The 27,228-nt window shown below is 40.4% G+C and overlaps 1 protein-coding gene across 2 annotated transcripts in view; it reads left to right on the top strand.

The window, feature by feature from the left end:
- LOC131434430 (cadherin-23-like) overlaps positions 1-24,304 on the top strand; it is a 31,034-nt gene extending 6,730 nt beyond the window's left edge. Inside the window, exons 1-21 of one of the 2 annotated variants that reach the window (XM_058601134.1) lie at positions 3,592-4,441; positions 12,823-13,454; positions 13,521-13,786; positions 13,853-13,947; positions 14,014-14,193; positions 14,264-14,911; positions 14,973-15,157; positions 15,221-15,577; positions 15,633-16,351; positions 19,927-20,069; positions 20,135-20,280; positions 20,350-20,477; positions 20,546-20,649; positions 20,894-21,023; positions 22,341-22,448; positions 22,511-22,996; positions 23,063-23,178; positions 23,236-23,399; positions 23,461-23,829; positions 23,886-23,949; positions 24,010-24,304. In XM_058601134.1, coding sequence (XP_058457117.1) covers positions 4,415-4,441; positions 12,823-13,454; positions 13,521-13,786; positions 13,853-13,947; positions 14,014-14,193; positions 14,264-14,911; positions 14,973-15,157; positions 15,221-15,577; positions 15,633-16,351; positions 19,927-20,069; positions 20,135-20,280; positions 20,350-20,477; positions 20,546-20,649; positions 20,894-21,023; positions 22,341-22,448; positions 22,511-22,996; positions 23,063-23,178; positions 23,236-23,399; positions 23,461-23,829; positions 23,886-23,949; positions 24,010-24,165 — 5,223 coding nt within the window. In that variant the 5' untranslated portion in view covers positions 3,592-4,414 and the 3' untranslated portion in view covers positions 24,166-24,304. Of the gene's footprint in view, positions 1-3,591; positions 4,442-12,822; positions 13,455-13,520; positions 13,787-13,852; positions 13,948-14,013; positions 14,194-14,263; positions 14,912-14,972; positions 15,158-15,220; positions 15,578-15,632; positions 16,352-19,926; positions 20,070-20,134; positions 20,281-20,349; positions 20,478-20,545; positions 20,650-20,893; positions 21,024-22,340; positions 22,449-22,510; positions 22,997-23,062; positions 23,179-23,235; positions 23,400-23,460; positions 23,830-23,885; positions 23,950-24,009 lie in introns of those variants that run through there. The other variant, XM_058601143.1, reaches the window with a different exon arrangement.
- Positions 24,305-27,228: the final 2,924 nt, after the last annotated feature.

Here is a 27,228-nt window from a genome sequence, read left to right as displayed (position 1 = left end):
CAGTTATTCTAATCGATAATTTGTGTAGATGTATGGTAAAAGATGCTGAATGAGTATTTAGTTAGTAATGACTATTTCTTTGTTAGCCTTAATTGCTTCTTCTTAATTGCTTTGATTTTTGCAGAGCAAGCAGTTACATGGCGTCTCAGTAGGTTCAAACGTTGTGGAAAACCCTGCACTCCTATTACTTCTATAAATCAAATCTATGCGAAGAAGCGTTAAATTGTGTTTAATATAATAAAAACATGAGAAAATAAATCATCCCTGGAATTAAAAGATTAGACTTGCCTCTATAATCAATATTCAGAATATATTTTTGTCACTCTATTTGCATTGCATATTGATATTGCGTATTGGACTTGATCATTCATAATCATATGTGATTTTAAAAAATATCACTGTAGATATTTCAGTCCATTTTCAAAATCATAAATAAAATAAATATCAAACCAACCCGAAAGAGAATCAAAAGTGTTGCTACAGTTATATGTGGAAAATAATTCCTTTTATTTTATTTCTTATATAAGCCATATAAACTGCAAAATTTTCACTTTACAAAAGTGATTGTCCTCAGGTGATTCAACTCCAGCTTTTTTAAAATCTATCTGCCATTACTTGCCGCAAAATTTCAACAGCACGGAGTACGAACGTGAGAATAGTATTCGGTGAAATCTGAATCAACTGTTTCATTAGTTTTATTGCAGTAGGAAGTACATTATGTGTACATTAGTATACGATTTTAAACGACGTTTTGAAGTGGACTATTAGTTTTATTTATCAGTTTAATTTTTATCCAACCCAATCGTTTCGCCATCTTCCAATAATAAGTAATGATATTACGTTTAAAATTTTCCAAGCTAATTTGTGATGTTCAACGCACACCTTTTATCAGGGCAATATCTACGAGACAATTAAACTAAGCAAAATAAAAAATTGCTTCCATCGCATCGCTAATTTTTGTCTTCAATTTTTTTCGTACACTTGCATTCATGATTGCTGGCATTTTGACTCACAGTGAGTCAAAAATTGACTCAATGTAAGCGCTACTCGTGCCTGATGATACCTGCTCTTGAAATGGTAGAGAATGGCTCACGGCGGAATAGCAACCAGCATGAAGAAGCAAGATCTCTTCTCTCTTGCGAGTCGCTCAGGCAGTCACATATTGAGCATAGCTTTTGCCTCGTCCGGCATTACATGCTTTGCTGTCTCCGTTCTTGAATCGTTCGCAGGCGATGAACGTTAATGAGTTGCGTGAGGCTAATTTCCGCAACCCTGGTGAGGAGAGAACTGGAACGCAGTGTCGACCGCGACCTCCCAGATCGCGGGCATCTTGCAGCGGAATTGAAGCGCAGAACAACAGGCAGCCACGACCGCCGGCTACTAAAGAGGGGTCAGCGAACAAGCGTCTGCGAACAAGAGTTTTTCCGTCGTCAGGGAACTCTCCGTCGGTGTAGTCTAAATTCTTCGCCGGGGATTAGACGAGTAGATGGCGACGTAGCTCGGGTATGGATCGTCGGGAAACCAGTGAACCGGAAGTCATCCTCCAACCGGAATCATTGGAGCGACCCAGGCATCCTGCCGATCGATCCGTTCACGGGTATCGGAAGCGACGGTTACGGGAGAACTTCCATCGCCGGGGTATTCTTCGCCGGTGAAGGCCTTCGTCGGGGACTAGCCGAGTAGAAGCCACAGCACCGAAATCGAGTCGTCGGGGCGCCAGTGAACCGGAAGCTATGCTCCAACAGCAATCACCGGATCTACCTCGGCACTCCTTCGAGTGTCCCGTGTGGCGAAACACAAGATTCGGTGTCGGGAGAAACTCTTTCGTCGGCGAGCACTCCATCGGTGTAGTCTAAATCCTTCACCGGGGATTAGACGAGTAGATTGCAACGTAGCCCCGGTATGAATCGTGGGGGCGCCAGTGAACCGGAAGCCACGCTCCAAGTGGAATCACAGGGCCGACCCAGGCATCCTGCCGTTCGAACCGCTCGCGAGTTTCGGAAGCGTCGGTCTAGGGGATACTTCAATCGTCGGGGAACTTTTCCGTCGGTGTAGGCTAGATCCGTCGTCGAGGATTTGAGCACCGATAGCCTTCCACCCTGAAGTAATACCTAACGGCAGTTCCGGGGAGGTAGGGTTGGAGATCCAAGGTGTTTTAGTGGGTAGTTCCAATTATACAGTGGTAGTCCTGTGGAGAGTCCCACACTCTGTGCGTAAATGCATTTCACCTTGTAAAAAAAAAGATACACCATCCAGATTTTCTACATTGTACAGATTTTGTTTTTTTAAGCGGTATAGGTTTAGATTTTCAAAAACGAAACACATAAAGTTTGAGAAAATTGATGAAATCTTCATTGAAGTCGATAGAACGATCAATAAATGTTTGAAGGTGATTTTATGCAAATGTTGAGATCCATGGTTCAATTTTGACACACTCTCGCCAATATAGCGGCCGATTATTTCACGAATAATGCCATCGGCCCATAGTCCATACCCAACAGCGACTGTTTTCTGGGATGCATTAGTAGCTCTTGCAATTCTTCTGGCTGGTCTTCCCTCCAAATGCGACAATTTTGCTTGTTGACGAATCCCCATTCAACCAGAAATGAGCTTCGTCGCTGAACACAATTTCTGGATAAAAAAGTGGAACTTCCTTCAACTTCGCCAGCACCCATTCATGATTAAATTCAATACCAAACGAGGATTCATGATTAAATTAAAACTGAACAAGTTTGACAATGACATAAGACACGATTCACGCGTGATCTGTCAAAAACAGTGTTGCCAAAAAGATACCAGCAGAAAAAATCACCTTTTATTGTTTCCTATACTTTCGTTGCTTGTTATCATATTTTATATTGGAGTTATTATTAGCATAACTATTAACATACGCATAAAAAATAGAGAAAGTAAATGAACGGCGTTTTCATCAAACGGGTTGGCCTCCTGTGATGTAGTAAGTTTGAGAGGTAAAGAGTTTTTACCCCCTAATTTATGCTAGGTGCACAAAATCAAGCTCATGTGATGTGTTAGATCACATATCCGGATAGTTGAATGAAAAAAACTGTTCCAGGAATTGGAGAAGTCTAGTGCCGATTTGTCTTCTATTGGGTATTAGCATAAGTTAATCACCTCTATTCTGTATTTCGATCTAATCGAAATATTTCAATTAAAAGTTTGATGGAACTCTAGTTTTCCATACTCACTCGATCGAAAATTTCAATGACTTCACGTCATAATCAATGAATTGATATAAGTCATTAGGAGTCATTTGTAGTGCCTCAGACCGGTCTGGCAGTCCAACCAAAAGGATTTTTGTTTCGCTTCAGCTGCCGTTCAAATATCTGAAAAATCACATTCCTTACAGAAATTCCTCAAAATACCGATTCACATTATCAAAAACCAATCAATTCAAGTATTCTAGCCCAAAACGGTGCATCCCTAGCCCTTTGAAAGCAATCGATTCCCCCAATCAGGTGGCAATTATCAATACAACTAGCCCGTTCGGTTGGCAGGCTTTTATCAACCGATGCATTGTTGCGATAGTGATAAGGGCATCGCCAATTGATATCTCGCTGTTGCTCTGTAAGACAGTCATTTCCCATCAATAACGCGTCAAACGGTGAACAATTCGGTCGGTCGGTCGGTCGAACGGTCAAAGCAGGCGGTGATCCAAAGTGCGTTTCAAAAAAGGCATTCACGCGAAAAAGCGGATAAAAAATAACGGAAAAGTGATTGGTGAAGCGACGCGTGCCGAAAAGCAGTCGGGGAAATTGGAAGTGGTGCTGCAAAAAAAAAAAAAATAATAATAAAGAATAAAATTGATCCGGTGAAGATAACAGGAAGAAAAAAATTGATCTGTGGACGGAAATATTTCCGCTTGGTTTGCTCCAGACTGATTTATTTTTTCATTTTGTTAGTTGAAAAATTTCGATTTATATTTTTTATAAAATATTGATAAACGTAGAAAAATTTGAAATATTTACTATCTTGCAACCATTCATTGGCATGTGAACACTTCGAAAAATTCAATGAGCGCTTGAAAGATGTTTGCTGTGATAAGCCGAACAAAGTAAATGATTCATGATGGCTGTAAATTAACGTGCGACGAATCCATTGCTAGATATATTCGATACCAGAGAATATTTTTCGGATCATACACAGAATCCAATTGCAGTACTAAACAAATAACTGAACAACAGCGTAAGGAAACCAAACACGTCCGTTCCGGTAGAGAAACTGTGAGCAGTGAGTGCAAATAAAGCGTTCAACAAAAAAAAAAATAAAACTAGGACGCGATTCCACCGGCAACGTTCCGGCAAACGGAAGGAAACGGACTCGACCACGACAGAACGGGAAACAATTTTTTTTTCGAAAAAAAGCTAAAAACGATTTCCTCTGCGGATGAAGGAATATGGTCAGACATCGGGAAGGAACAATGGTAAGCTCTTTGTGGAAGGAAGAAGAGCTGCACGTACTTCAAACTAACCGGAAAGGGTTTGAATTTTCAATAGTAGACATTGAGTATTGAGATAAAATGACATTGTTTCTTGGTCAATAGGTTCTGACAGACAGATGGCGTCACTAATTGAAAATCTCTCTTGCGTTGTGTTGGTGTCGTTTCAAAGGTTGTAATATTACACGAAAAGATGCTGAGTTTGAAACTTATAACGCTAGTTGACCGGCATCAAATGAGTCAATAGTCATAGTAATTTTTAACGTTCCACGAAAGGCAATCGATCACTCGATGTGGGTGCCAATTGGCACACACATGTCAATCGAATATTTCTGACATATGACTAATGTTTTCCCCCAATCAGTTCTGTAATCAGCAAATCACACACCATCAAATTGGCGCTTCGAACCGAAAACAGAAAATGTTCAATTCGCTTTTTCTAAGTAACCTAAGACACTGACAGATACGACAGGACAGATGAGAAACGGTGTAGTGGACAAAAGTGGCCATGCCTTCACCATTAACGTTGAATGCGAATCTCATTTGTCAATTGTAATAGGCTGTGTTTGATTAAAATTTATAATTATTAGAAACTCGTTTTTTAATAAATTTCGAAACCTTGGCCATGAGCTTTTTTTTCTTTCATACCTTATTTTTTTCCATTTCATGAAATTTCAGTTTTGAACCACTGTGCGACGATGTAAAGAAACGTACAAAATCTGTACTCAAAACTGACCCAAATAAGCAATTTGACACGGATGCCAAGTGGTTACGGATATATTTGTACACAAAATAAACATTTGTGTGAACCGCAGTTCAGTTTGTTGGGGGTTGAACCTAATTTGTTTCGACCAATTTTTAATTTTTTTTCTTTTATATCTTATTTTTTTCGAGTTCCACATATTCCTCCAGGGTTTTTCGCGGATTTGGTGCGGTTTCTGCTCAGATTTTGATGTGATAGCGCGGATTTCGTAAGAATTTCAAGAAACATCAATTCACATTTGTGTTTGTTCGACAAAAAAAAGTTCTTTGTAATTTTTTTATGGTTGTTAGTTTTACGAAACCCCAAAAAATTAGAGATAAGCGAACCAAAATTTTCGAGAAGGTAAATTTCGACTGTATGCTCTCCAATCTCGAATGGTACAAACTGCTTGTTTCAGCAGAACTGTTATCAGGAATTGCAAAAACTTTTCGATATAGGTGATTGCGTGTTCCCGTTCTAATGTGGAAATCGAAAGAAGATATATCGAACTGGTCGTGAAATGATAGTGAAAATAGGACACTGTACAACCTCACCATTTGCTGTTACCTCTGGAGCTCCTCAAGGAAGTCACCTTGGACCGTTTATAATTGTATTGTATGTCAACGATGTAAATTTTTCGATCAAGTGTATGAAACTATCGTTCGCTGATGACTTTAAAATATTTCATCTAATCAAATCTGCAGCAGACTCAGAGTTCCTACAAGAACCATTGGATAATTTAACTAATTGGTGTAACATCAACAAAATGGTTTTATATGCCACTAAATGCTCCGTCATCTCTTTTAGTCGCAAAAAGTCTGTATTCAAGTTCGATTATAATATTTCACAAACTGCTCTCGAACGCGCATCGAATTTTAAAAAGCACATGGAGCTTACTATCTCCAAAATCTCTAATGAATTCTCTGATGTACATTACTTGTAAGCTCTGTATTGCGCTATAGTTTGCTAAACGCTGGAATATAACGAAAACGATATCCTTTAAACTTACCGCTGCAAACTGATTGGTCTCGATTTGTTATCTGTCCGTCGCGATGTTGGTGAGGCTAGTTTTGTGGCAGACTATCTCAGTGTCGCGAATCGATTGCTCCGAGCTATTGCAATTGTTACAATTCTTCGGATTTTCTATGTTAGAACCAATTATGGATATAACGAGCTTATTTGTAGCATGTGACGCATATTTAACAAATGTTTCAATTCTTTCGACTTTCATTTATCAATGAATGAGACAATAAATTGAGGAACGATTTCCTGAATGTAATGTTATCAGGAAATCGTTCCTCAATTTATTGTCTCATTAGATTTAGTTGCTATAGAAGCACTAGATTCAAGACAAATATATCATTTATAGGATTGTAATCTGTTGATGTAAAAGATCAGGTGGTTTTATGCCTGCTGGAGAACAAGTTCGACAGAAACTAGCTCCAGTGGGCTTTTCCCGGCTCCAAATAAAAGAATAAAAGATGCAGAGGAAAATAAAGACATTCAGAGTGAATTAAAAACTGTTTCAATTTGTAGGATACTTTTAGTGATTCTCATATAGAAAGAATATACAATCACCGTGAAAACCGACTCTTGAGCCAAGGGTCGAGTTGAGGGAGAATGTGAAAAAAATGCACTTGATTTTGTCGAACAAGACTGAACTGATTTTCACAAACTTAGGTTGGAATGAAAATTTTTATGTTCATCCGGTTCCAGAATTACAGAGTAACATGTGCAAAATACGAGAAAAATATGCACTGAATTTGCTCAGAAATGGCAACATCGATTTGTATCAACTCCGATTCAAACGAACGAATTTAAAATTCCACGGGAGGTTCCTGCATTACAGGGTTATTAGTGTAAAAATTTCTATTTCAAAAATTTGTTTGCCATTAGAGATAATGTAAAGAGAGACGAATTCTTTCAAATTGGTTCAACATTTTTACTATAGTCTGTCCACATTTAATTCCATTTGCTTTCTTCTTAGATTGGAAGAGTTTCCGCTTAACTAAATCCCAGTATTTGTCTATTGCGCGAAGTTCTGTACAGTTTGATAGACCGACTGTTTTCGGTACGTATTTGACCCCTTGTACTTTACTTGTACCATTCCAGGACGGGGTTCGCACAGTTGGAAGAGACCAAATCCAGTGAAAAATGAGCTGAAGCTTCTGATAGATGGTAGCATTTGCTTAGCAATTATTTATGGAAACTTCCAGATTTCCAAACATAACTACATATGGCCTGCTAAATCCAGTACTTCTTCGAGAACATCGGGATACCTTCTTTGTTCAGGAATACTCGGTAACGCTTTTTTTTGCATTGCGGTAAAAAAAAAGTTAGACGCGGAAGCTGCATAAAGTTTTCGAGGACGAAACGCCCATTATGGTACAAGAAAATTTTGACGAAATTTTCGCTGGAAAGCTCTTAGGCGTAATCTTTTGCAGTGGTATTTTAACTTCCCAGCAGCGAGCGAGGCACATTTTACACAGAAATATTGAGATTTTTCTCAATAATGGCAACCAGCTTTTTGTCCAAATTGTATCCAATGATTTGCTAATAGTATTTTGGCAAGATCGCGGGCCGATGAATTCGGATTTTACAGCCATTCGTACAAAATGCACTTCCACTTAATTCGACGTCATTTTTTTACTACAAAACTAAGAGGAAAGTTCCAGTTGTCATGTTAGTGAAACATTTCAGCGATCCATGAAATATTTCATAATCTACACCGAAAGAAAAATGTCGTTAGTTGATGACTAAAAAATTCAATCTAGGCATTCCGATGTTTGGTTCCGGAAGTACCACGAACTTACATTTAAATAAAAGATCTTATAGTTTGGCGAAGGTGACTCCGATCTTCCGCCTCTAATATTACATAATAATAATTTTTAAATTTGGTTCGGTTAATTGACATCCATAGAAACTTCTTTCTAAAACCTTCACGTGCTCCAGTTTCGGAAATACTGGAATAATAATTTTTTTTTACGAAATCCTCCCAAAAGCATTATTTTGAAGCATAAGAGATGGCCCGTGTTTTGCTACTCCGTTATTGATCGGGACAAATTGAGCTTGCAAAACGATTTGTTTTTTGAAACAACGACTGCATTGATCCCTAAATGGTGATACCTGATACCGACGCCAGTTACGTCCGACTGCAGAGCTCTTTGAGAAGGGAAGGATTGTTTGTTCGATGCGTGTTGCTACTAGAAATCGAGCTCTGGGTAGCCGGCTACCAAGAATACGTTGAAATTTTATATTGATATGATTTTCCTACTAAAATGCGAGGCTCGAAACAACAATATCAAAATATCAAACAAAACGAACCAATAATTTTTAAAAGTCGAATTAATTCCAGACTGGTTTTAAAAACATCGTGTGTTGTCTCATAGTTGGCATTAGGCCCTTTTTAAGAAGAATTCTGACATTTTGAATCTGATGGTGTAATAGTGCAATATTTTGTTTCGATTGCTACCGCAATTGCTAACTAAAAGGATGAATATAGGACCAACGATAGAATGAATAAAAATTCATTGAGATTAAATTAGGAACAGAGTAGTGAACATTTCAGAAGTGTTTTTGTTGTTTTTATTAAATACGAGTTTAATTTCCAAGGAACGTGAATCGATCTCCAATGTGAAACGAGGCGAATCACAGTGATTTTAGTGACTAAATCCGGGTTTTAAGGTAACGTCCTTACAAATGAGATGAAATAGAAAGAAAATGTGAAAGATTTGATCGTCTCACGAAGCCAAATACTAATAAAATCGTTGAAATAGTATTCAGCGGCTCAGAAATCCTGGATCGGAATTCGGAATAGCAACCAAATTCAACGACTGTTTCGTAGCTGGCGTCGCCGAAATACACAATAGTATTCAGACAAATTCTACACTAAGAAGTGTATCGAAAAAAATCTATCCGCATACATTTGTGTTATACGCATGTATTTGTGATGGTTTTTCATGCTCAGATCACAGCATGCTGGGCGTTTGTCTGTCAGCTTTCGATTGTTTACTTGTTTGTGCGGTTGAAATTCTGCGTTTCCGAAATGTCGCATAATGAAAAGGAAATGAAAATTAAGGTTCTGGACACAAAATCTGGAAAATTGGCGAAGCGGTTTGGAATTCATCATGCTAGTGTTGAAACCATCATCAATAAGTTTGGGGAACACTATTTCGAATTCTTCCAACCCGAAACTGAACCAGAAAGGTGTGTATCTAACAGTTCGACTGAAAAGTTCGTATCGTTCAATAGAAACACACATTCTTTTGCCAAAATTCGTTTTTATTATTCAACATAATTGCCATCAGAGGCGATACAGCGATTATAGCGATCTTCCAACTTTTCGATACCATTTTTGTAGTACGATTTGTCCTTTGCCTCAAAATAGGCCTCAGTTTCAGCGATTACCTCTTCATTGCTTCTAAATTTTTTACCAGTGAGCATTCTCTTGAGGTCTGAGAACAGGAGAAAGTCACTGGGGGCCAAATCTGGAGAATACGGTGGATGAGGGAGCAATTCGAAGCCCAATTCGTTCAATTTCAACATTTATTTATTTATTTATTATTAAATTTATTCATCTGACAATAAAATGGTCTTAATGAATTGGTTTAGTCAAGTCATAAAATTGTAGATCGCTGTACTTTCTGCACGAATTTGTGTGATGGTTCATCAAATTCAAAAAGGTGTTCAACGGTGCCAAATGTCCTCAAGCATGATGTTATCGGTTCGTAATACCCGAACGTCGTTCGATGAAATCTCGGCTGAAATAAACTGGAAGAGCGCAGTGATCGTTGTGAAGCACGAAAATCGAGTTGAGACAAAATCTTCGGTGAGTCGATATCCCCGTTGATCAGTTTTGCCACGAAAGTAGTTTGCTGAATTTTCCTGCGTCGTTCCAATGAGTCGAGTCCGATCAGTCGACAGCGATCGTGGTATGGTGGAAGATCAAGCGGGTTCTGCCAGGGAAGGTTTCTTAGAGCAAGACGAACAAATCGTTTCTGAACGCGCTCAATCCGTAAGTTCCATGTAAGTTGATAAGGACTCCAAATTACGCTAGCATTTTCCAGTATTGGACGAACCAAAGAACAATATAACGCCTTCAAACAATACGGATCTTTGAAGTCCCGCCCGATCTTTGCAATAAAACCTAGTTGCCTGGTCGCTTTTGAAATTACAGTTGAACGATGCAGATTGAAGGTAAGTTTGGCATCTAACAAAACACCAAGGTCATTAACATGGTCAACTCTCTGGAGCGTTTGTCCATCAATTGCATAGTCTAATCGAATTGGGTTCAGTATTCGGTGAAACGTTATGACCTGGCATTTTGAAATGCATTTTATTGTCAGATGAATAAATTTAATAATAAATAAATAAATAAATAAATAAACATGGTTTTCATCGACTTGTGACACGGTGCATTGTCTTGATGAAACAAAACTTTTTTCTTCTTCAATTGAGGCCGTTTTTTTGAAATTTCGTCCTTCAAACGCTCTAACAACGCTATATAATAGTCACTGTTGATGGTTTTTCCCTTTTCAAGGTAGTCGATGAAAATTATACCATGCGAATCCCAAAATACAGACGCCATAACCTTACCGGCCGATTGTTGAATATTTTCACGCTTTGGGTTCGGTTCATCGCGTGCAGTCCACTCAGCTGACTGTCGATTGGACTCCGGAGTGAAGTAAGGAGGAGCCATGTTTCGTCCATTGTTATATATCGACGAAAAAAATCGGTTTTATTTCGATATAACAGCTCCAAACACTGCTCAGAATCATCAATTCGTTGTTGTTTTTGATCGATTGTGAGCTCACGCGGCACCCATTTTGCACAAAGCTTTCTCATATCCAAATATTCGTGAATAATATGTTCAACACGTTCCTTTGATATCTTTAGGGTGTCAGCTATCTCGATCAACTTCACTTTACGGTCATTGAAAATCATTTTGTGGATTTTTTTCACGTTTTCATCGGTAACAGCCTCTTTTGGACGTCCACTGCGTTCATCGTCTTCGGTGCTCATATGACCAGTACGAAATTTTGCAAACAACTTACGAATTGTTGCTTCGCCCGGTGCAGAGGCTGGATAACACTCATCAAGCCATTTTTTGGTTTCGGCGGCACTTTTTTACATCAAAAAGTAGTGTTTCATCAACACACGAAACTCCTTTTTTTCCATTTTTTTTCACAATAAGAAAAGTAGCTTCACTCAAAATGCAATATCTCACAAACTAATAATCAGACAGCTGTCAAATTTATGCACGTATCTTTTGAAGGTTGGTACTAACTGAAAATGGTATGGATTTAATTCTAGTGGCGCCCTCTCATAGAAACGATACGAACTTTTCAGCCGATCTGTTAATCATGAAGAACAAATCAGTGTCAATGTGTGATTTGGCCAAAAAAGCAGGAACTAGTGTCGGAATGATCCAGCGTATCAAGTGGCGAAATCACCTGAATACCTACAAGAAGCAGAACATCTCGAAACAAAGTGTAGAACAGAAGAAGCGAGCAGCAACAAGGGCCTGGAAATTGTATTCGCGTCTTTTGCAGTGTCCGGATGCATGCATCCGGTTTGATGGACGATGAGACTTATGTAAATGAGGACTCAAAAACCCTTCCAGGTCCACAATACTTTACTGTCGTCGTTGCGGAGGATGTGAGCGATGCGGACAGGTCGATTCAAGTGGAGAAATTTGATCGAAAGATACTGGTATGGCAAGCAAAATGTTCCTGTGGTTTGAAGTCAACCATTTTTACACTACCGGAACTATAAATGCAGAAATCTATCGATCTGAGCAGTCTCCAGAAGAGATTGCTGCCTTTATATAAGAAGCATAGTACACCTCCACTGTTTTGGCTGGATTTAGCATCGGATCACTATGCCAAAACCACTCTCAATTAGTTTGCGGAAAAGGGTATAAGAAAAATATCAATCCAATATCCTTAGCTTCGACCCATCGAAGGTTACTGGACAAATTTGTGGATAGCTTATTTTCGATACACTGCTTAGTGAAAATCTATAATAATTTGATTGGCTTTGTGCACTTTTCGGTATGTGAAATTTACACCAAACGAACGTTTGCTATCATTTTGTTGCAGTCGCGTTTGGGAAAAATATCCCGAATAGTGTTTAATACCGTAGAGAATTTTACAACGAAGTCCTTCTGAACTTAATATGGGCGGAGCTTAAAACAGTTATTCTGAAGATATATAAAAAAAAGTAGCCAATCGTTTAGTTTTATCTTTGTGAAAGCTTGAACGTGTCGCAATACGTGCAGTCAAAATACAATGCGGCAAAGGCCAAGAGAAAGCACGATAACGAAAGAAAATAAAATACATACGCAATCTTTTTAAATAATACTACAAATTTTAAACTAATTGTTATTAATACACATCTCGAATGCAGTCCTACGTCAATCTCGCTCTAGGATTACCTACTCCAAGTTTTTATTAACGGCTTTCTTGTCGACGATTCGATGACCCGTTAGTCGAAATGACCGACTAACGGGTCATCGAATCGTCGACAAGAAATTGCCGTTAGGTCAAACGACATGCTCAGCGAAATGGTCCCTTTATCAAAGTGTTCTACTTAATCATTCTATTTCTACCCCCCTCTCATTCAGATCATCCTACTATTCGTCCAGCTCGCGTTGATCAGCCAAATTCGAAGCTCGCCAGCTGGCGATTGGGAGGAACCATGGTTTGATTCGAACGATCCGGAAAAAATTATCATCGGTGACTACAAGGAGCAGACGGGTGAAATAAAGATACAGATGTGGGAGGAAATAGAAACTCCGTATGAGATGGTTAAGCTCAACTTCCTGGGTAACTCGATCCATCTGGAAAATCCGCCTACTCATTTAGGGGCCCAAATTAAGAAAAAGGATGACAATAAGTGGTATATTATCATCAACAATCGACAGGATTATGAGCAAAATCATAACTCAGCCTTTTTGACACTGATAATGAATGAAGATAAAACTAAACCGTTATACGTTTGGATTGACTTGATCAATATTCTGGATAATGCTCCTGTCATGTCCATCGAAGGTCCCTGCGAGGTGGACGAACTGAAAGCTGACTTTCTTTCCGACTGTCACTATACAGTGAGACACGAAGACGGTTTTTGGAAGGACAATATTGAAGGTCAATATACGAACCGGCTGGACTTTGAACTTCCGGAAAAAGAAGCTGAATTTTTTGGTATGACAGAATCAGAACAACTAGATGACTACAGCAAGCGCTTCACTCTAGGGTAATCTCATTGCAATATCAGTTCCTTACGTTAGTTTTGCTAAAACAAGTCGTTCAATTTCCACAGAGTAAAGAAAGCGTTGGACTACACACAACGGGCCGTGTTCAGTTTTCCCACTACAGTCTACGATTTCAACCGAACTCATGCCACAACAACGAACCTCGTCGTGCAGGTTGTAAACGTTGAAAGCCGAGCACCGATCTTCACCCGTCCGTTCACGACACAGCGAATACTGGAGAAAGAGGAATTCCGGACAACGGTCACAGCCATCGACGGAGACACGGGACTCAATCGGCCGGTTTGCTACGAACTTCAAACGGATGACGCAAAATGTCAGTAAATTTTTTTTTCTCATTAATATAAGAAGCAAACATTTTTCGATCTTGCACTTTCCGTAGATGATAAATATTTTGATATCCACACGGAAACTGGACTTCTGACAGTAGCTGCGATCAACCGGGATGCGGAGAAGAACGAACTTTACCAGTTTACGGTTCGAGTTCGATGCCGAGGTGCCGAAATACAACTACAATTGAACAGTTTCAATATCTATTTGCAGATCACCGCTTTCAAGTGTCACAATAAAACCTTCCAGACGTCCAACGAGGCAGCTATCATTCTGGACGATGTAAATGATAACGTACCGTTGTTCTATGTTAGCCCAACATCGATGACATTTTGGGAGCATACACTGATGGAACTGCCGTTCGAACGGTTCAACATCGAAGACATTGATTTGGTAAGTTTGTAGTAGTTTGAGTGACTTTTCGTCGCGCTTCCACGGTGAATTACACTGACACTTTACACAGGGAATTCACGCAACCTACAACGTGGCGTTGCACGAAAAACTCTCCGATCAAGATCAGCAGAGCACAGAATCATTCAGTATCGTTCCGAACAGTGGCTATCAGCTGGCCAACTTCACGATCACCATCGTCAACACCGACGATCTGGATTACGAACTGCCGGAACGGCAACACTTTCAGTTGATCGTAACTGCGACGGAGGTGGCAAACGAGACCCATACAACCCAGCAGATTGTAGATATTGCTCTTAGAAACTGGAACGACGAGATTCCCGTGTTCGATCAAGAGACGTACGAAGTTACGATCAACGAAACCGACGGAAAGGGTCATCATCTGGTTACTGTACACATCACCGATCGGGACGTTGATGACAGCGTGAACCTCACCATAGTTGGGCGAATGCAGAATGATCTAACCGTCACAGAACTATCGGCCGCTAGTGAAGAAGCGCCCACGTTGCCCACGTTTAGCTTCGAGATCCGAATCGGTCGTGATGAGGTTTTCGACTATGACATCGCTCCCGAAGTGTTGGTTCAACTGCAAGCAAAAGATACGCTACAGACGGATAAAAATGAACCTCTCCATCAAGTATTCGCTCAGCTGGTGATCACCGTTCTGGATGTCAATAACAAACCACCGTCGATTAGTGTAGTAAGTAGCACCAGAACCTGAGACCATTTGCTTTTGAGTACCATTTTTGTTTATTTTTCAGCCCCGTGGAAGAATACACATCGAGGAGAATTCTGCTCCGAATACGCCGGCCATTATAGGCGACGGGATTGCGGAAATTATCGGAACTGATCCGGACTCGACGGCGGATCTTGAGTTCAGTATCGATTGGCAGAGCAGTTACGCGGTGAAAGGTGGTTCGCAGGTTTCGTCGGATGTGTTCGAGGGGTAAACTTACAGTCGAATCGATCGGGACAAAGAGCAATATTTAACTGAATCATTCACTTTCAGGTGTTTGATAATTGACGTAGACGCGAGAGATTCGAGACGTGTAATCGGAATGATTCGAGTAAATCCAGCCCTGGATCAGGCCGAGATAAATAATAGGTTAGACTACGAGAAATACGAAACCTTGTTCCTTACGATAAAGTTGGTGGACTTGGAACAAGTTGTTCCACCGGGCGAAACCGAAGCGATCGTTGTTCTCCAGATAGATGATGTCAACGATAACGCACCGGAGTTTGTTGGCAACACACTGTCGATCGAGCGTTCCGTCTTGGAAGAAGCCGAATCGGGAACGTTTGTGGGTAACATAATTGCCATAGATATTGATGGCCCTTTGCATAACAAAATCACCTACTCGCTAGCGTAAGTAAAAAAGACTCAAATCAGAATGTAATAGATAATGATGAAAGTTTCCAAGTTCGCAGAAGCCAGAACACAACGGTTTGTTTTCGATAGATTCATTCGGGTCACTTCAGGTAGACGCATCCAAGCAGATCAACTGTGACGTCCCAATCACGTACTTTATTCCACTGGAGATAACCCTTAGTGATGGAACATTCGAAACGAAGGGAGAGATCAGAATCGACATCACCGACACAAACAATCGAGTTCCTTATTTCAAGGATTTTCCCGATCAGATTGAAGTGTTCGAAAAATCCCCATCCGGAACGGAAATCAATCGTCTCGGTGTGATTGATCTGGACCGGGATGAACCGTACCATACCGTATCGTTCGAGTTTGACTACAGCACCGATTTGCAGAGTTACTTCGCCATAAGTCTCCTCCAGGAGGAAACGGGTTCGGACGAACGCCCACTACAAGTGGGACTGGTTACGGTGAAGGAAAACAATCGTGAGCTGGATCGGGATGGAGGTCCCGATAGGTTCACCATTAGATTGAAAGTTCAGGACAATCCATTCAGCTCGGGTCGGAAGAATGCGAACGAAACGCAGTTCACGTTGATCCTGCTAGACATAAATGACCAGAAGCCGGTGATGCCTCTTTTGGAGGAACTGAAACTAAGCGAAGATGCCGCAATGGGAATACCGGTAGTGGAACGGTTTGAGGCAACGGATCGGGATGATCGAAATACACCGAATGCCAAGATTCAGTACAGTCTGAAACGGATCTGGCCGGGTAAGTACAAGAACAAACGATGCGATTCAATTAAATACAATACCAACATTTTTTTTTGTATACCCATGAGCCATAACTCATCTCATAGTAGGCTGTGCATAAAAGAAAACGATTCGCTTAAAGCAAAACCCAACTCAGTTTCGATCCTAACTGTTGTCAAATGTATGGGTTCGATAGCAGCTGAGACTTGGAGCTTGATTAGTTTGGCTTCCAGTGAAATCGAAATTAGTTTGACAGTAGAACCATGCATATTGGTGATTTGTCCTACGCACATTTCAATCGCAGTGGGAGGTTTTCGGTCAAGGGGTCTTAGAACAAGAAAAGAAAAGTTAATTATCTGCGAAAGTGGCAAGAAGACAAGAAGACAAGAAGACAAGAAGACAAGAAGACAAGACGACAAGACAAGAATACAAAACAAGACAAGAAGACAAGACTAAACAAGAAGACAATAAGACAAGAAGGCAAGAAAACAAGACAAGACAAGACAAAAAGACAATAAGACAGAATAACAAGAAGACAAGAAGACAAAACAAAACAAGAAGACAAGACAAAACAAGAAGACAAGACAATACAAGAAGACAAGACAAAACAATACGACAAGAAGACAAGACAAAACAAGAAGACAAGAAGACAAGACAAGACAAGAAGACAAGAAAACAAGACAAGACAAAACGACAATAAGACAGAATAACAAGAAGACACGAAGACAAAACAAAACAAGAAGACAAGAAGACAAGACAAAGCAAGAAGACAAGACAATACAAGAAGACAAGACAAAACAATACGACAAGAAGACAGGACGAAACAAGAAGACAAGAAGACAAGACAAGACAAGAAGACAAGAAAACAAGACAAGACAAAAAGACAAGACAGAACAAGAAGACAAGAAGACAAGAAGACAAGAAGACAAGAAGACAAGAAGACAAGAAGACAAGAAGACAAGAAGACAAGAAGACAAGAAGACAAGAAGACAAGAAGACAAGAAGACAAGAAGACAAGAAGACAAGAAGACAAGAAGACAAGAAGACAAGAAGACAAGAAGACAAGAAGACAAGAAGACAAGAAGACAAGAAGACAAGAAGACAAGAAGACAAGAAGACAAGAAGACAAGAAGACAAGAAGACAAGAAGACAAGACAAGACAAGACAAGAAAACAAGAAGACGAAACAAGACAAGAAGACAAGACAAAACAAGGAGACAATAAGACAAGAAGGCAAGAAAACAAGACAAGACAAGAAGACAAGACAAGACAAAAAGACAATAAGACAAGATAACAAGAAGACAAGAAGTCAAAACAAAACAAGAAGACAAGAAGACAAGACAAAACAAGAAGACAAGACAATACAAGAAGACAAGACAAAACAATACGACAAGAAGACAAGACGAAACAAGAAGACAAGAAGACAAGACAAGACAAGAAGACAAGAAAACAAGACAAGACAAAAAGACAAGACAGAACAAGAAGACAAGAAGGCAAAAAGACAAGAAGACAAAAAGACAAGAAGACAAGAAGACAAGAAGACAAGAAGACAAGAAGACAAGAAGACAAGAAGACAAGAAGACAAGAAGACAAGAAGACAAGAAGACAAGAAGACAAGAAGACAAGAAGACAAGAAGACAAGACAGTCTTCTTGTCTTCTTGTCTTCTTGTCTTCTTGTCTTCTTGTCTTCTTGTCTTCTTGTCTTCTTGTCTTCTTGTCTTCTTGTCTTCTTGTCTTCTTGTCTTCTTGTCTTCTTGTCTTCTTATCTTCTTGTCTTCTTGTCTTCTTGTCTTCTTGTCTTCTTGTCTTCTTGTCTTCTTGTCTTCTTGTCTTCTTGTCTTCTTGTCTTCTTGTCTTCTTGTCTTCTTGTCTTCTTGTCTTCTTGTCTTCTTGTCTTCTTGTCTTCTTGTCTTCTTGTCTTCTTGTCTTCTTGTCTTCTTGTCTTCTTGTCTTCTTGTCTTCTTGTCTTCTTGTCTTCTTGTCTTCTTGTCTTCTTGTCTTCTTGTCTTCTTGTCTTCTTGTCTTCTTGTCTTCTTGTCTTCTTGTCTTCTTGTCTTCTTGTCTTCTTGTCTTCTTGTCTTCTTGTCTTCTTGTCTTCTTGTCTTCTTGTCTTCTTGTCTTCTTGTCTTCTTGTCTTCTTGTCTTCTTGTCTTCTTGTCTTCTTGTCTTCTTGTCTTCTTGTCTTCTTGTCTTCTTGTCTTCTTGTCTTCTTGTCTTCTTGTCTTCTTGTCTTCTTGTCTTCTTGTCTTCTTGTCTTCTTGTCTTCTTGTCTTCTTGTCTTCTTGTCTTCTTGTCTTCTTGTCTTCTAGTCTTCTTGTCTTCTTGTCTTCTTGTCTTCTAGTCTTCTTGTCTTCTTGTCTTCTTGTCTTCTTGTCTTCTTGTCTTCTTGTCTTCTTGTCTTCTTGTCTTCTTGTCTTCTTGTCTTCTTGTCTTCTTGTCTTCTTGTCTTCTTGTCTTCTTGTCTTCTTGTCTTCTTGTCTTCTTGTCTTCTTGTCTTCTTGTCTTCTTGTCTTCTTGTCTTCTTGTCTTCTTGTCTTCTTGTCTTCTTGTCTTCTTGTCTTCTTGTCTTCTTGTCTTCTTGTCTTCTTGTCTTCTTGTCTTCTTGTCTTCTTGTCTTCTTGTCTTCTTGTCTTCTTGTCTTCTTGTCTTCTTGTCTTCTTGTCTTCTTGTCTTCTTGTCTTCTTGTCTTCTTGTCTTCTTGTCTTCTTGTCTTCTTGTCTTCTTGTCTTCTTGTCTTCTTGTCTTCTTGTCTTCTAGTCTTGTCTTGTCTTCTAGTCTTGTCTTGTCTTCTTGTCTTGTCTTGTCTTCTTGTCTTGTCTTGTCTTCTTGTCTGGTCTTGTCTTCTAGTCTTGTCTTGTCTTCTAGTCTTGTCTTGTCTTCTTGTCTTGTCTTGTCTTCTTGTCTGGTCTTGTCTTCTTGTCTTGTTTTGTCTTCTTGTCTTGTCTTGTCTTCTTGTCTTGTCTTGTCTTCTTGTCTTGTCTTGTCTTGTCTTGTCTTCTTGTCTTGTCTTGTCTTGTCTTCTTGTCTTCTTGTCTTCTTGTCTTCTTGTCTTCTTGTCTTCTTGTCTTCTTGTCTTCTTGTCTTCTTGTCTTCTTGTCTTCTTGTCTTCTTGTCTTCTTGTCTTCTTGTCTTCTTGTCTTCTTGTCTTCTTGTCTTCTTGTCTTCTTGTCTTCTTGTCTTGTTGTCTTCTTGTCTTCTTGTCTTTTTGCCTTCTTGTCTTCTTGTTCTGTCTTGTCTTTTTGTCTTGTCTTGTTTTCTTGTCTTCTTGTCTTCTTGTCTTCTTGTCTTCTTGTCTTCTTGTCTTCTTGTCTTCTTGTCTTCTTGTCTTCTTGTCTTCTTGTCTTCTTGTCTTCTTGTCTTCTTGTCTTCTTGTCTTCTCGTCTTCTTGTCTTCTTGTCTTCTTGTCTTCTTTTCCGATTCTCGCTCTGTACTCTCTCGGCACTCGGATCAGGGAAATCACGGCACCTGTTTCGACTTAAACATTTCAAAAGGGCCTAGAAGCGCTTTGTTTACTTCCTTTTTCGAATTTATCTGCATTATTATCCAAAGGTCAAAATGTCAGGCATTTTTAATGAACGGGTAACGTGTTTTCAGACGGGCAGAATTCTCCGGAGGCAATTAACATTGAGGACATTCCAAATCTGTTCGCATTGGAGCAGACGGATGAGTTTGTGGCTCGATTCGTCGTTGGACACGACTTGAAATGTTTCTACGGCAATTGGATAGTGGATATTGAGGTAAACGGTTTCGACTTTGTAAATTGTAAGTTCCATTCACGTTTAACTCCAACGTGAATTTCTAGGCATGCGACAGAGGCGATGAGTATGAGCTGGTTCCGAACAGTCCCCGCTGGTGTACCAGTTCCGGCTACACGATTCAAGTTCAGCCGGTCAACTACATGGCACCGATTCTCGACTATCCCCAGGATGATGCACGGATTCGGTTGAAGTACGAAAAGCTGGGACAGTCAGTTCTGAATTGATTTACCTATACATTCTCAACTGTTACGCTTCACAGATTTGAATCCCTTGCCAACGGAAGACCATTGGTTAACACTCAAGGCGAAACCATTCCCAATTTCAGAGCGACGGATACCGACGGTGGCGACTTTGGAGTAGTCACTTTTTCACTGACCAGTCAAGACCGTGAGTGATCTGCATTCACTAGGAAATTTCCGAAAACAATAATTTTCTCTCGTTCATTTTTAATTCAGCATCCAGCCAGGATCACGTGTACTTCCAATTGAACGAAGTGAGCAAAAATCAGGCTCAGTTGGTACTGGTGAATGCCGATGCCATCGAGGCTAGATCGTATCGGGTAAGTCACTTTTTTGCACTGTGACAGACACAAGCAATGTTGACGTTTCACCCATTAGCCTACTGTGATCTGAATAATTCTTATCGTTCCCAATTGAAAAAGCCGCAAGCGTTGCTTTTCCCCGTTCATCTATTTCTTTCACTCATTCTACTTGGATATTAAGATATAGGGGTTTGCGCTTTAAGAATTCCCCATCTCAACAGTTCAGTTCTTTCTAATGTGTCTTTCATCGCCCCATTTGTAGGTTACGGTCACTGCAACGGATGGTGGAAACAAAGCGTCTTCACCGGCCAACGTGGTTATCGTTTTTATCGACATGACGGGTGAACCGGAATTTCTGGAGGAGGATTCACCCTTTCATACGGACTTTACAGGTAAGCTGAAGAAGCTTTAAGCGCTATTTACACTAGGCCGTGACGTATCCGGAACGGGACTAGACCGGATCCCGTCCGGGTTATGCTTCAAATTTGTTTAATGCAGCTCCATGTGATTATTCTCACTAGACCGTGTCGTACCCGTGTCGATACACGCCCGAAGCACGGTCAAAGCATGCGTTGACTCAAAGATATTAGTGCGTTGACAGCTAGTCTGTATACAAGTGCAAGTGCCTTTTGAATATTAACAAAATGAATGAAGAATATTTCATTGAGTTGGTGCGAAAATATACGGTTTTGTCCGATCTGTCGCATCCGAAATATATGGACTGTCAATACAAAACAGATATATGGAAAAAAAATAGTCAAGAACTGATTGGTGGTAATTAAGTGAACCACTATCCAATACAAAGCGGGAAGTTCTGTTGGCATTGCATCGTCGAATAATTTTTCTGTAATTACACGACATGTCTCGTGAAGGTGAAGGTTACAAGTCTGTAACTGTTGCTAAATATCTGAAATCATGAGACGAACATAAATTATAATCTCAATGATCGCTAAAAAATTTTGGTTGGAGTATTCTTGACATTTACAAAGAAATCTTGAAATTGAAAATGTTCCTTGAGATGACCTTTCAGAAAAATGAAATAATGTGTGTTCGTCTTCAATGGTTCATAGGTTCAATGATCAGTTCAACAATTCAGAATCAGAACTCAGATCTAGAATTCAATTGCCGAGTTCAGTTTCAGAATCAGGCATCGAAAGTGAGTTTCAGAATTCAGTTTAACCATTTGGCTCAAAAATTGGGTTCCAGAATTCATATCCTTTGCCATCAAATTTCGATTCATTTTATTCGTATTCACGTCATCCGGTTATGTCTCTGACATTACTCACCCGCCTTCTATTTTATCGAGATTCCTGTCTATGACTGTCCTGGAGTGACATTTTATTTCGTGCTTACCATGCTAAATTTACTTACTTACTTTACTTTACTTTAATGGTGCACATCCCGTCTTCGGAACTTGACCGAACGAATTATAGATTTCCAGGATACTGGATCTTGAGCCGCCGTTTTCCAGTCGCTCTGTACTCCCGCTGCGCGTGCATCCTCTTCGATTGCGCACAGCCAGCGAGTGCGAGGTCTACCCCGCAGTCGACGACCTCTCCCCGGTTCTCTGCTGGACATCACATAGGCCATTCTCTCTTCCGGCATCCTTGCTACATGTCCAGCCCACTGTAGTATGCCGTGTTTTATAAGCCTAAATTTACTAAATTTACATATAACCTGAACATAATCGATGCAAACCGATCTTCCAGAGAACGAGCTGGGTCTGCAAGAGCTTCGTACAATTCCGGAAGCCATTGATCCGAAGAATGCCGAACTGCCCCCGGAGGATCAGAAAAATGTGTTCTACTTTATCGACAGTGAGTATACCATTCTAGCCCGAACTTGCCATTATCTGAATCGTTTTTCCTGCTTCACGCAGACGCGTACGGAAGTTCCAGTCATCTGTTCCAAATCGACAAAGAAAATCACGTTTTGCGGCTTACCGAAGAACTGGACCGCGAAGAGATTCCAGCACATGAAATCCGCGTGATCGCTACCAATAGCATCAACGGACCGGTAACACCAATCCCGGCGAACTCTCGATCGGCTTTGATCGTGCACATTAAAGTCAACGATGTCAACGATAATCCTCCAAAGTTTCGCTACCGGTCCTACGCTGCTGGCATCACTGTAAACGACTACTCCGGAAAAATCCTTTTCCAGGTTATAGCTGACGATCCGGACGAAGATGACGTGATCAGCTACACGATCGCACCGGACTCGCTGGAAGCATTCGGTACCGGTTTATCCACGACACCTGCTCCCTTCAGTATGGACTTGCAGAGTGGCCAGCTTTCGCTTGCCACACTGGTGCAGAACAACATGAAAGGTTACTACACATTCACGATCGTCGCCACCGATTTGGGTAGGTTATTCTGCGCTAATTTGATCGTTGCGACTATTCTATTTCTATTCGTTCGATTACTGTTAGTCGACCACACCGATTCGGTTCCAGCCAAGATCTACATTATTGCGGAATCCAACCGAGTGAAGTTCGTCTTTCTGAACAGCATCGATGAAGTCGATACACCAGAGATGAGAAATTTCGTAAGTTTGAAACCTAATTCTTCCACTCAACCTACTTTCACTTTTCGTTACGAATAGCTTGAGGTACAACTGAGCAAACATTACGAAATGGATTGCAACATAGACGACATCGTACGGGGTACGATTGGTGAAACGGGTCGCGCCGAACAGGACAAAGTAACCGACGTACGGGCGCATTTCATTCGAAACAACGAGGCCGTGGAAGCAATCGAAATTCTCCAGTAAGTTACGGGCGAAGCAAACCTTTTCTAGAGTCCAAAACATAACCGCACACAATTTCAGACGATCCAACGACCGTGTGTTTGTCACGAACCTCAAGACCGCACTGTCCGCGGCTCAGCTGCTACTACAGGATGTTCCCAATACCATCGTCGAGGAACTGGACGAAAAGAGTGAACTGCTTCGAACGATCCTGATAGCGATCGCATCCGGTCTGGCGTTGATTTGCGCTCTTCTGGTGGTGGCATTCTGCATCAAAATTCGCAGTATGAATCGTCAGCTCAAGGCTCTGTCTGCTACCGACTTCGGATCGATAGCATCCGAAATTCACGAAGGCCGAAAACTACCGACCACGAATGTTTTCTCGGTCGAAGGATCCAATCCGGTACTGAACGATAAAGACTTTACCAAGGGGGCGTTTGATGACGTCAGGTAGATAGGGGAAGTTGTAGAAATACTTTTTTTTTAATTTAAACCTAATTTTCTAGTGTTCAATCGTACGAGTCTGACTTTGTTGGAATTGATAATGACATTTTTGCCATTCAGAGAAAGGTTAGTTCATTCATTTATAGCCCGTAACGATGCTACAATTCTTATCCTCCCCACCGCCAGGAGGATGAACTGAACCCGGCTTTGATAGAACACATCAAACAAAGATCACTCAATCCGATGGTTAATGGTGGCAAGTTCGGCCCGGACGACGGCTCGGGCTATATGACGAAAAAAGATTCGGAATCCAGCACTGACGAGTTGTCACATCGATTTTAACGGTTTGACTAACAATATTACTAGCAATTATTACTAGCAATTGTCACCGTATGGCGAAAAATAAGGATAAGGGTACACATTGAGAGATTATCGCTTAGACTTTTTAGATTTGTCAATACATTTTCTGCCGAAGAGGAAAGTTACCTGTTTTTCACACTTTATGCTGAGCGACTTATGTGAAGTTTAAAATCCCTACATTTTGTCCATTTTATATATTCACGAAGGTAAATGCCGGATAAAAATTTTCAGTTTTTCTCGAAACTTTCTTCATCACTTGGTCGTAGTATCTGAGATTTGTGACATGCTGTGGTTTGTCGTAATTTTCCTGATTGGAAGGGAAGGAACCATGGAAGAGTACCAAAATGTACATTTAATTAGACTGCCAACCCCCGAGAGGGTTTAGAGATTTTACAAAAGCGACACCATTCTACATTCCCGAAAGAATGCGAAACGATTCGCCTCATGTATGGGCAGAACTAAATTCGGCACCCCTTAAGGGATGTCAAACAATCTGCTAAAACCTTTTAAAGTCAATACAGAGAGGATTCATTCACTCCAGGAAGAACGATGAATCGCTCTGACTATAGCTTTTTACTACATTGGATGAGAAACGATAGAATATCTATAAACTTTAGCTCTCCATACACAAACTCAACCATGCCTGGAGAACCAAAACCCCGGATACGTAGCTGCGTCATAGCGGGACAATTACCGTAATCGTATTCACACAAATCACTCGAAAAATATTCAGCACGCTGAATAGTAGCCATGTGATAATTGAGTTTGCAATGTCCAGTCAGAACGAACGAACGAATCTTGTGCTTTATCCAACTAGTTGAAAGTGATTCATTCGTTGAACCAGCTCTAGCCATCTCAGCGATGCTGGGGCTGCCGGTTTATTTTGTTATAAATTCTAGATTTAAATTTTAAAACTGACATAAATTATGCATCTAGAACTAGAACATTTCTGAACATGACCTTATACTAGTATGGGTGTCGTGTCGAAATATGCCGTGCGAAACAGGGTTGCCACATATACAGATTACTGCCATTTGGCAAAGGCTCAGAATCTGGCAATTTTTATGGCTGCGTCCTGTTGTTTGCACTCTTCTCTAACCACTTGTGCAGTTGTTTATTCGTTTTCATTAGTTTGTTTCGAAATGCGTGGACTTTCAGCAGAACAACGTCGAAAAATTGTGTACAAATGGTGCATAGAACGCGGACTGTCACTGAGGAAGATAGCAAAAACGGAAGGAGTAAGTGAAAAAGCCGTGCGAAATGCAATCAGGAAGTTCGGTGAGGATAACACCTTTGAGGATAAACCGAAAACGGGTCGAAAAAAAAGGTCTTGCTAACCCTCAGTTGGATAAACGTATACTGAAGGCGTTCGAGCAAAATAAGGAGGTTTCAGTTCGGGATGTGGCCAAAAAAGTGGGCACTTCGAGGTCAAATGTTTTTCGTGCTAAAGAACGTTTGAATCTTCGATCCTATAAGAAGCAGAAACAACCAAAACGTAGTCCGATACAAGAAGCATCGATCAGGCCGAGGATTCGGAAGCTGTACAATACGATTCTTGCTGGAAATTTGAACTGCATAATCATGGACGTGAAACTCGATTACAAATCCTTTGCCGGGACAACAATATTATACGGTGCGAGAAGGGCAAGTGTTAAACCAGTCCGAGACATCGATTGAAGTCGAAAAAGTTGGTAAGAAAGCTATGGTCTGGCAAGCAATTTGTAACTGCGGTAAGATTTCGAAACCCTTCATCACCACTGCTCCAATGAACTGCGAAATATACATCAAGGAATGTTTACCAAATCGACATCTACCCATGATTCGAAGCCACAAGGATCCTGTTGTCTTCTGGGTAGATCTTGCTTCTTGCCACTACTCACAATCAACGGTAGAATGGTATACTACCAAAAATTTCACTTTCGTCCCAAAAAACGTGATTCCACCAAATTGTCCACAACTTCGACCAATTGAAGAATTTTGGGCATAAACGAAGGCAAATCTCAGGAAACATGTCTCAACAGCCGAAACCATTCAACAGTTCGAAAAAGATTGGAAAAAAGTGTCAAAACTTGTCGCCAAGAAGTCTGTACGGAATTTAACGAGGAACGTAACGTTCGCAAGAAGGTGCACCAGCTAGTCTACAATGACTAAGTAGCAAATGTTGAGAATAATATTCTGTTGTTGTAGTCTAATATTATCAGTATATCGAATAAAATTTGAATATCTAACACTTGTGAATTATTTACAGTGGAATCAAAGTGCGTCCATACTTTCTGGGACAGTCTTTACAAATTAATCTGTATATGTGGCAACCCTGTTTCACTTCATTCTCCTGGAAAATACAGATTTAAATATTGCGAAAGAAAAAAAAATTAACGCGGCCAAAAATCCACATTTGTTGTATCTAAATATATTTCATGTTCAATTGAATGTCAGAACGTTTGATGTAATTAATATATGGATAAAATTCGATGTTAATACTACTTTTAAGTCATATGGGTGTTGATTCCATGCCAGTTTAGAGCTATCACCGATTTTTACTTTTACTTACTTTCACTGACACGAGAACCTGGCGGTGTTTCATTTTCACTGATTCAGTAACACACAGAAAAACACTGTTTCTTTCTTTCGATTTACTTGAAAATTCTCACAAAGCATTTCCCAGATGTGGGAAATTGTTTCAGTCAATTGAAATTTGAAGACGAAATCAAAGTGGCTCCAGTGGCAATTTATGATAGGGTCGAATACGTATAATTCCTTGCAGGATGTTCATGATTTACGAACGACGGTCTGCACCACGACAGCGAAAACACAAAACGCTGACTTGTCGGATAGGATCGAGGCGCGATGGCAGGCAGCGGCTCTCATTAAAATGGCAATTGGGAATGATTTCTGTTCAATTGGTTCGATTGAAAGGACACGTAATCCGGGACAATTTGCTGAAAGCAAACGGAAATGGAAGAAAATTGTCCGCTTTGAAATTTTGAATGCGAAGTTTCCTAGTCGTGACTGCTCAGCGGAAAACTCACCACCCCAAAGATGCCA

The sequence above is a fragment of the Malaya genurostris genome, chromosome 1, assembly GCF_030247185.1.
Source record: "Malaya genurostris strain Urasoe2022 chromosome 1, Malgen_1.1, whole genome shotgun sequence".
Taxonomy (NCBI): domain Eukaryota; kingdom Metazoa; phylum Arthropoda; class Insecta; order Diptera; family Culicidae; genus Malaya; species Malaya genurostris.
The sequence above is the reverse complement of the archived record's forward strand: the minus strand, read 5'-3'. Positions and strand labels throughout refer to the sequence as shown.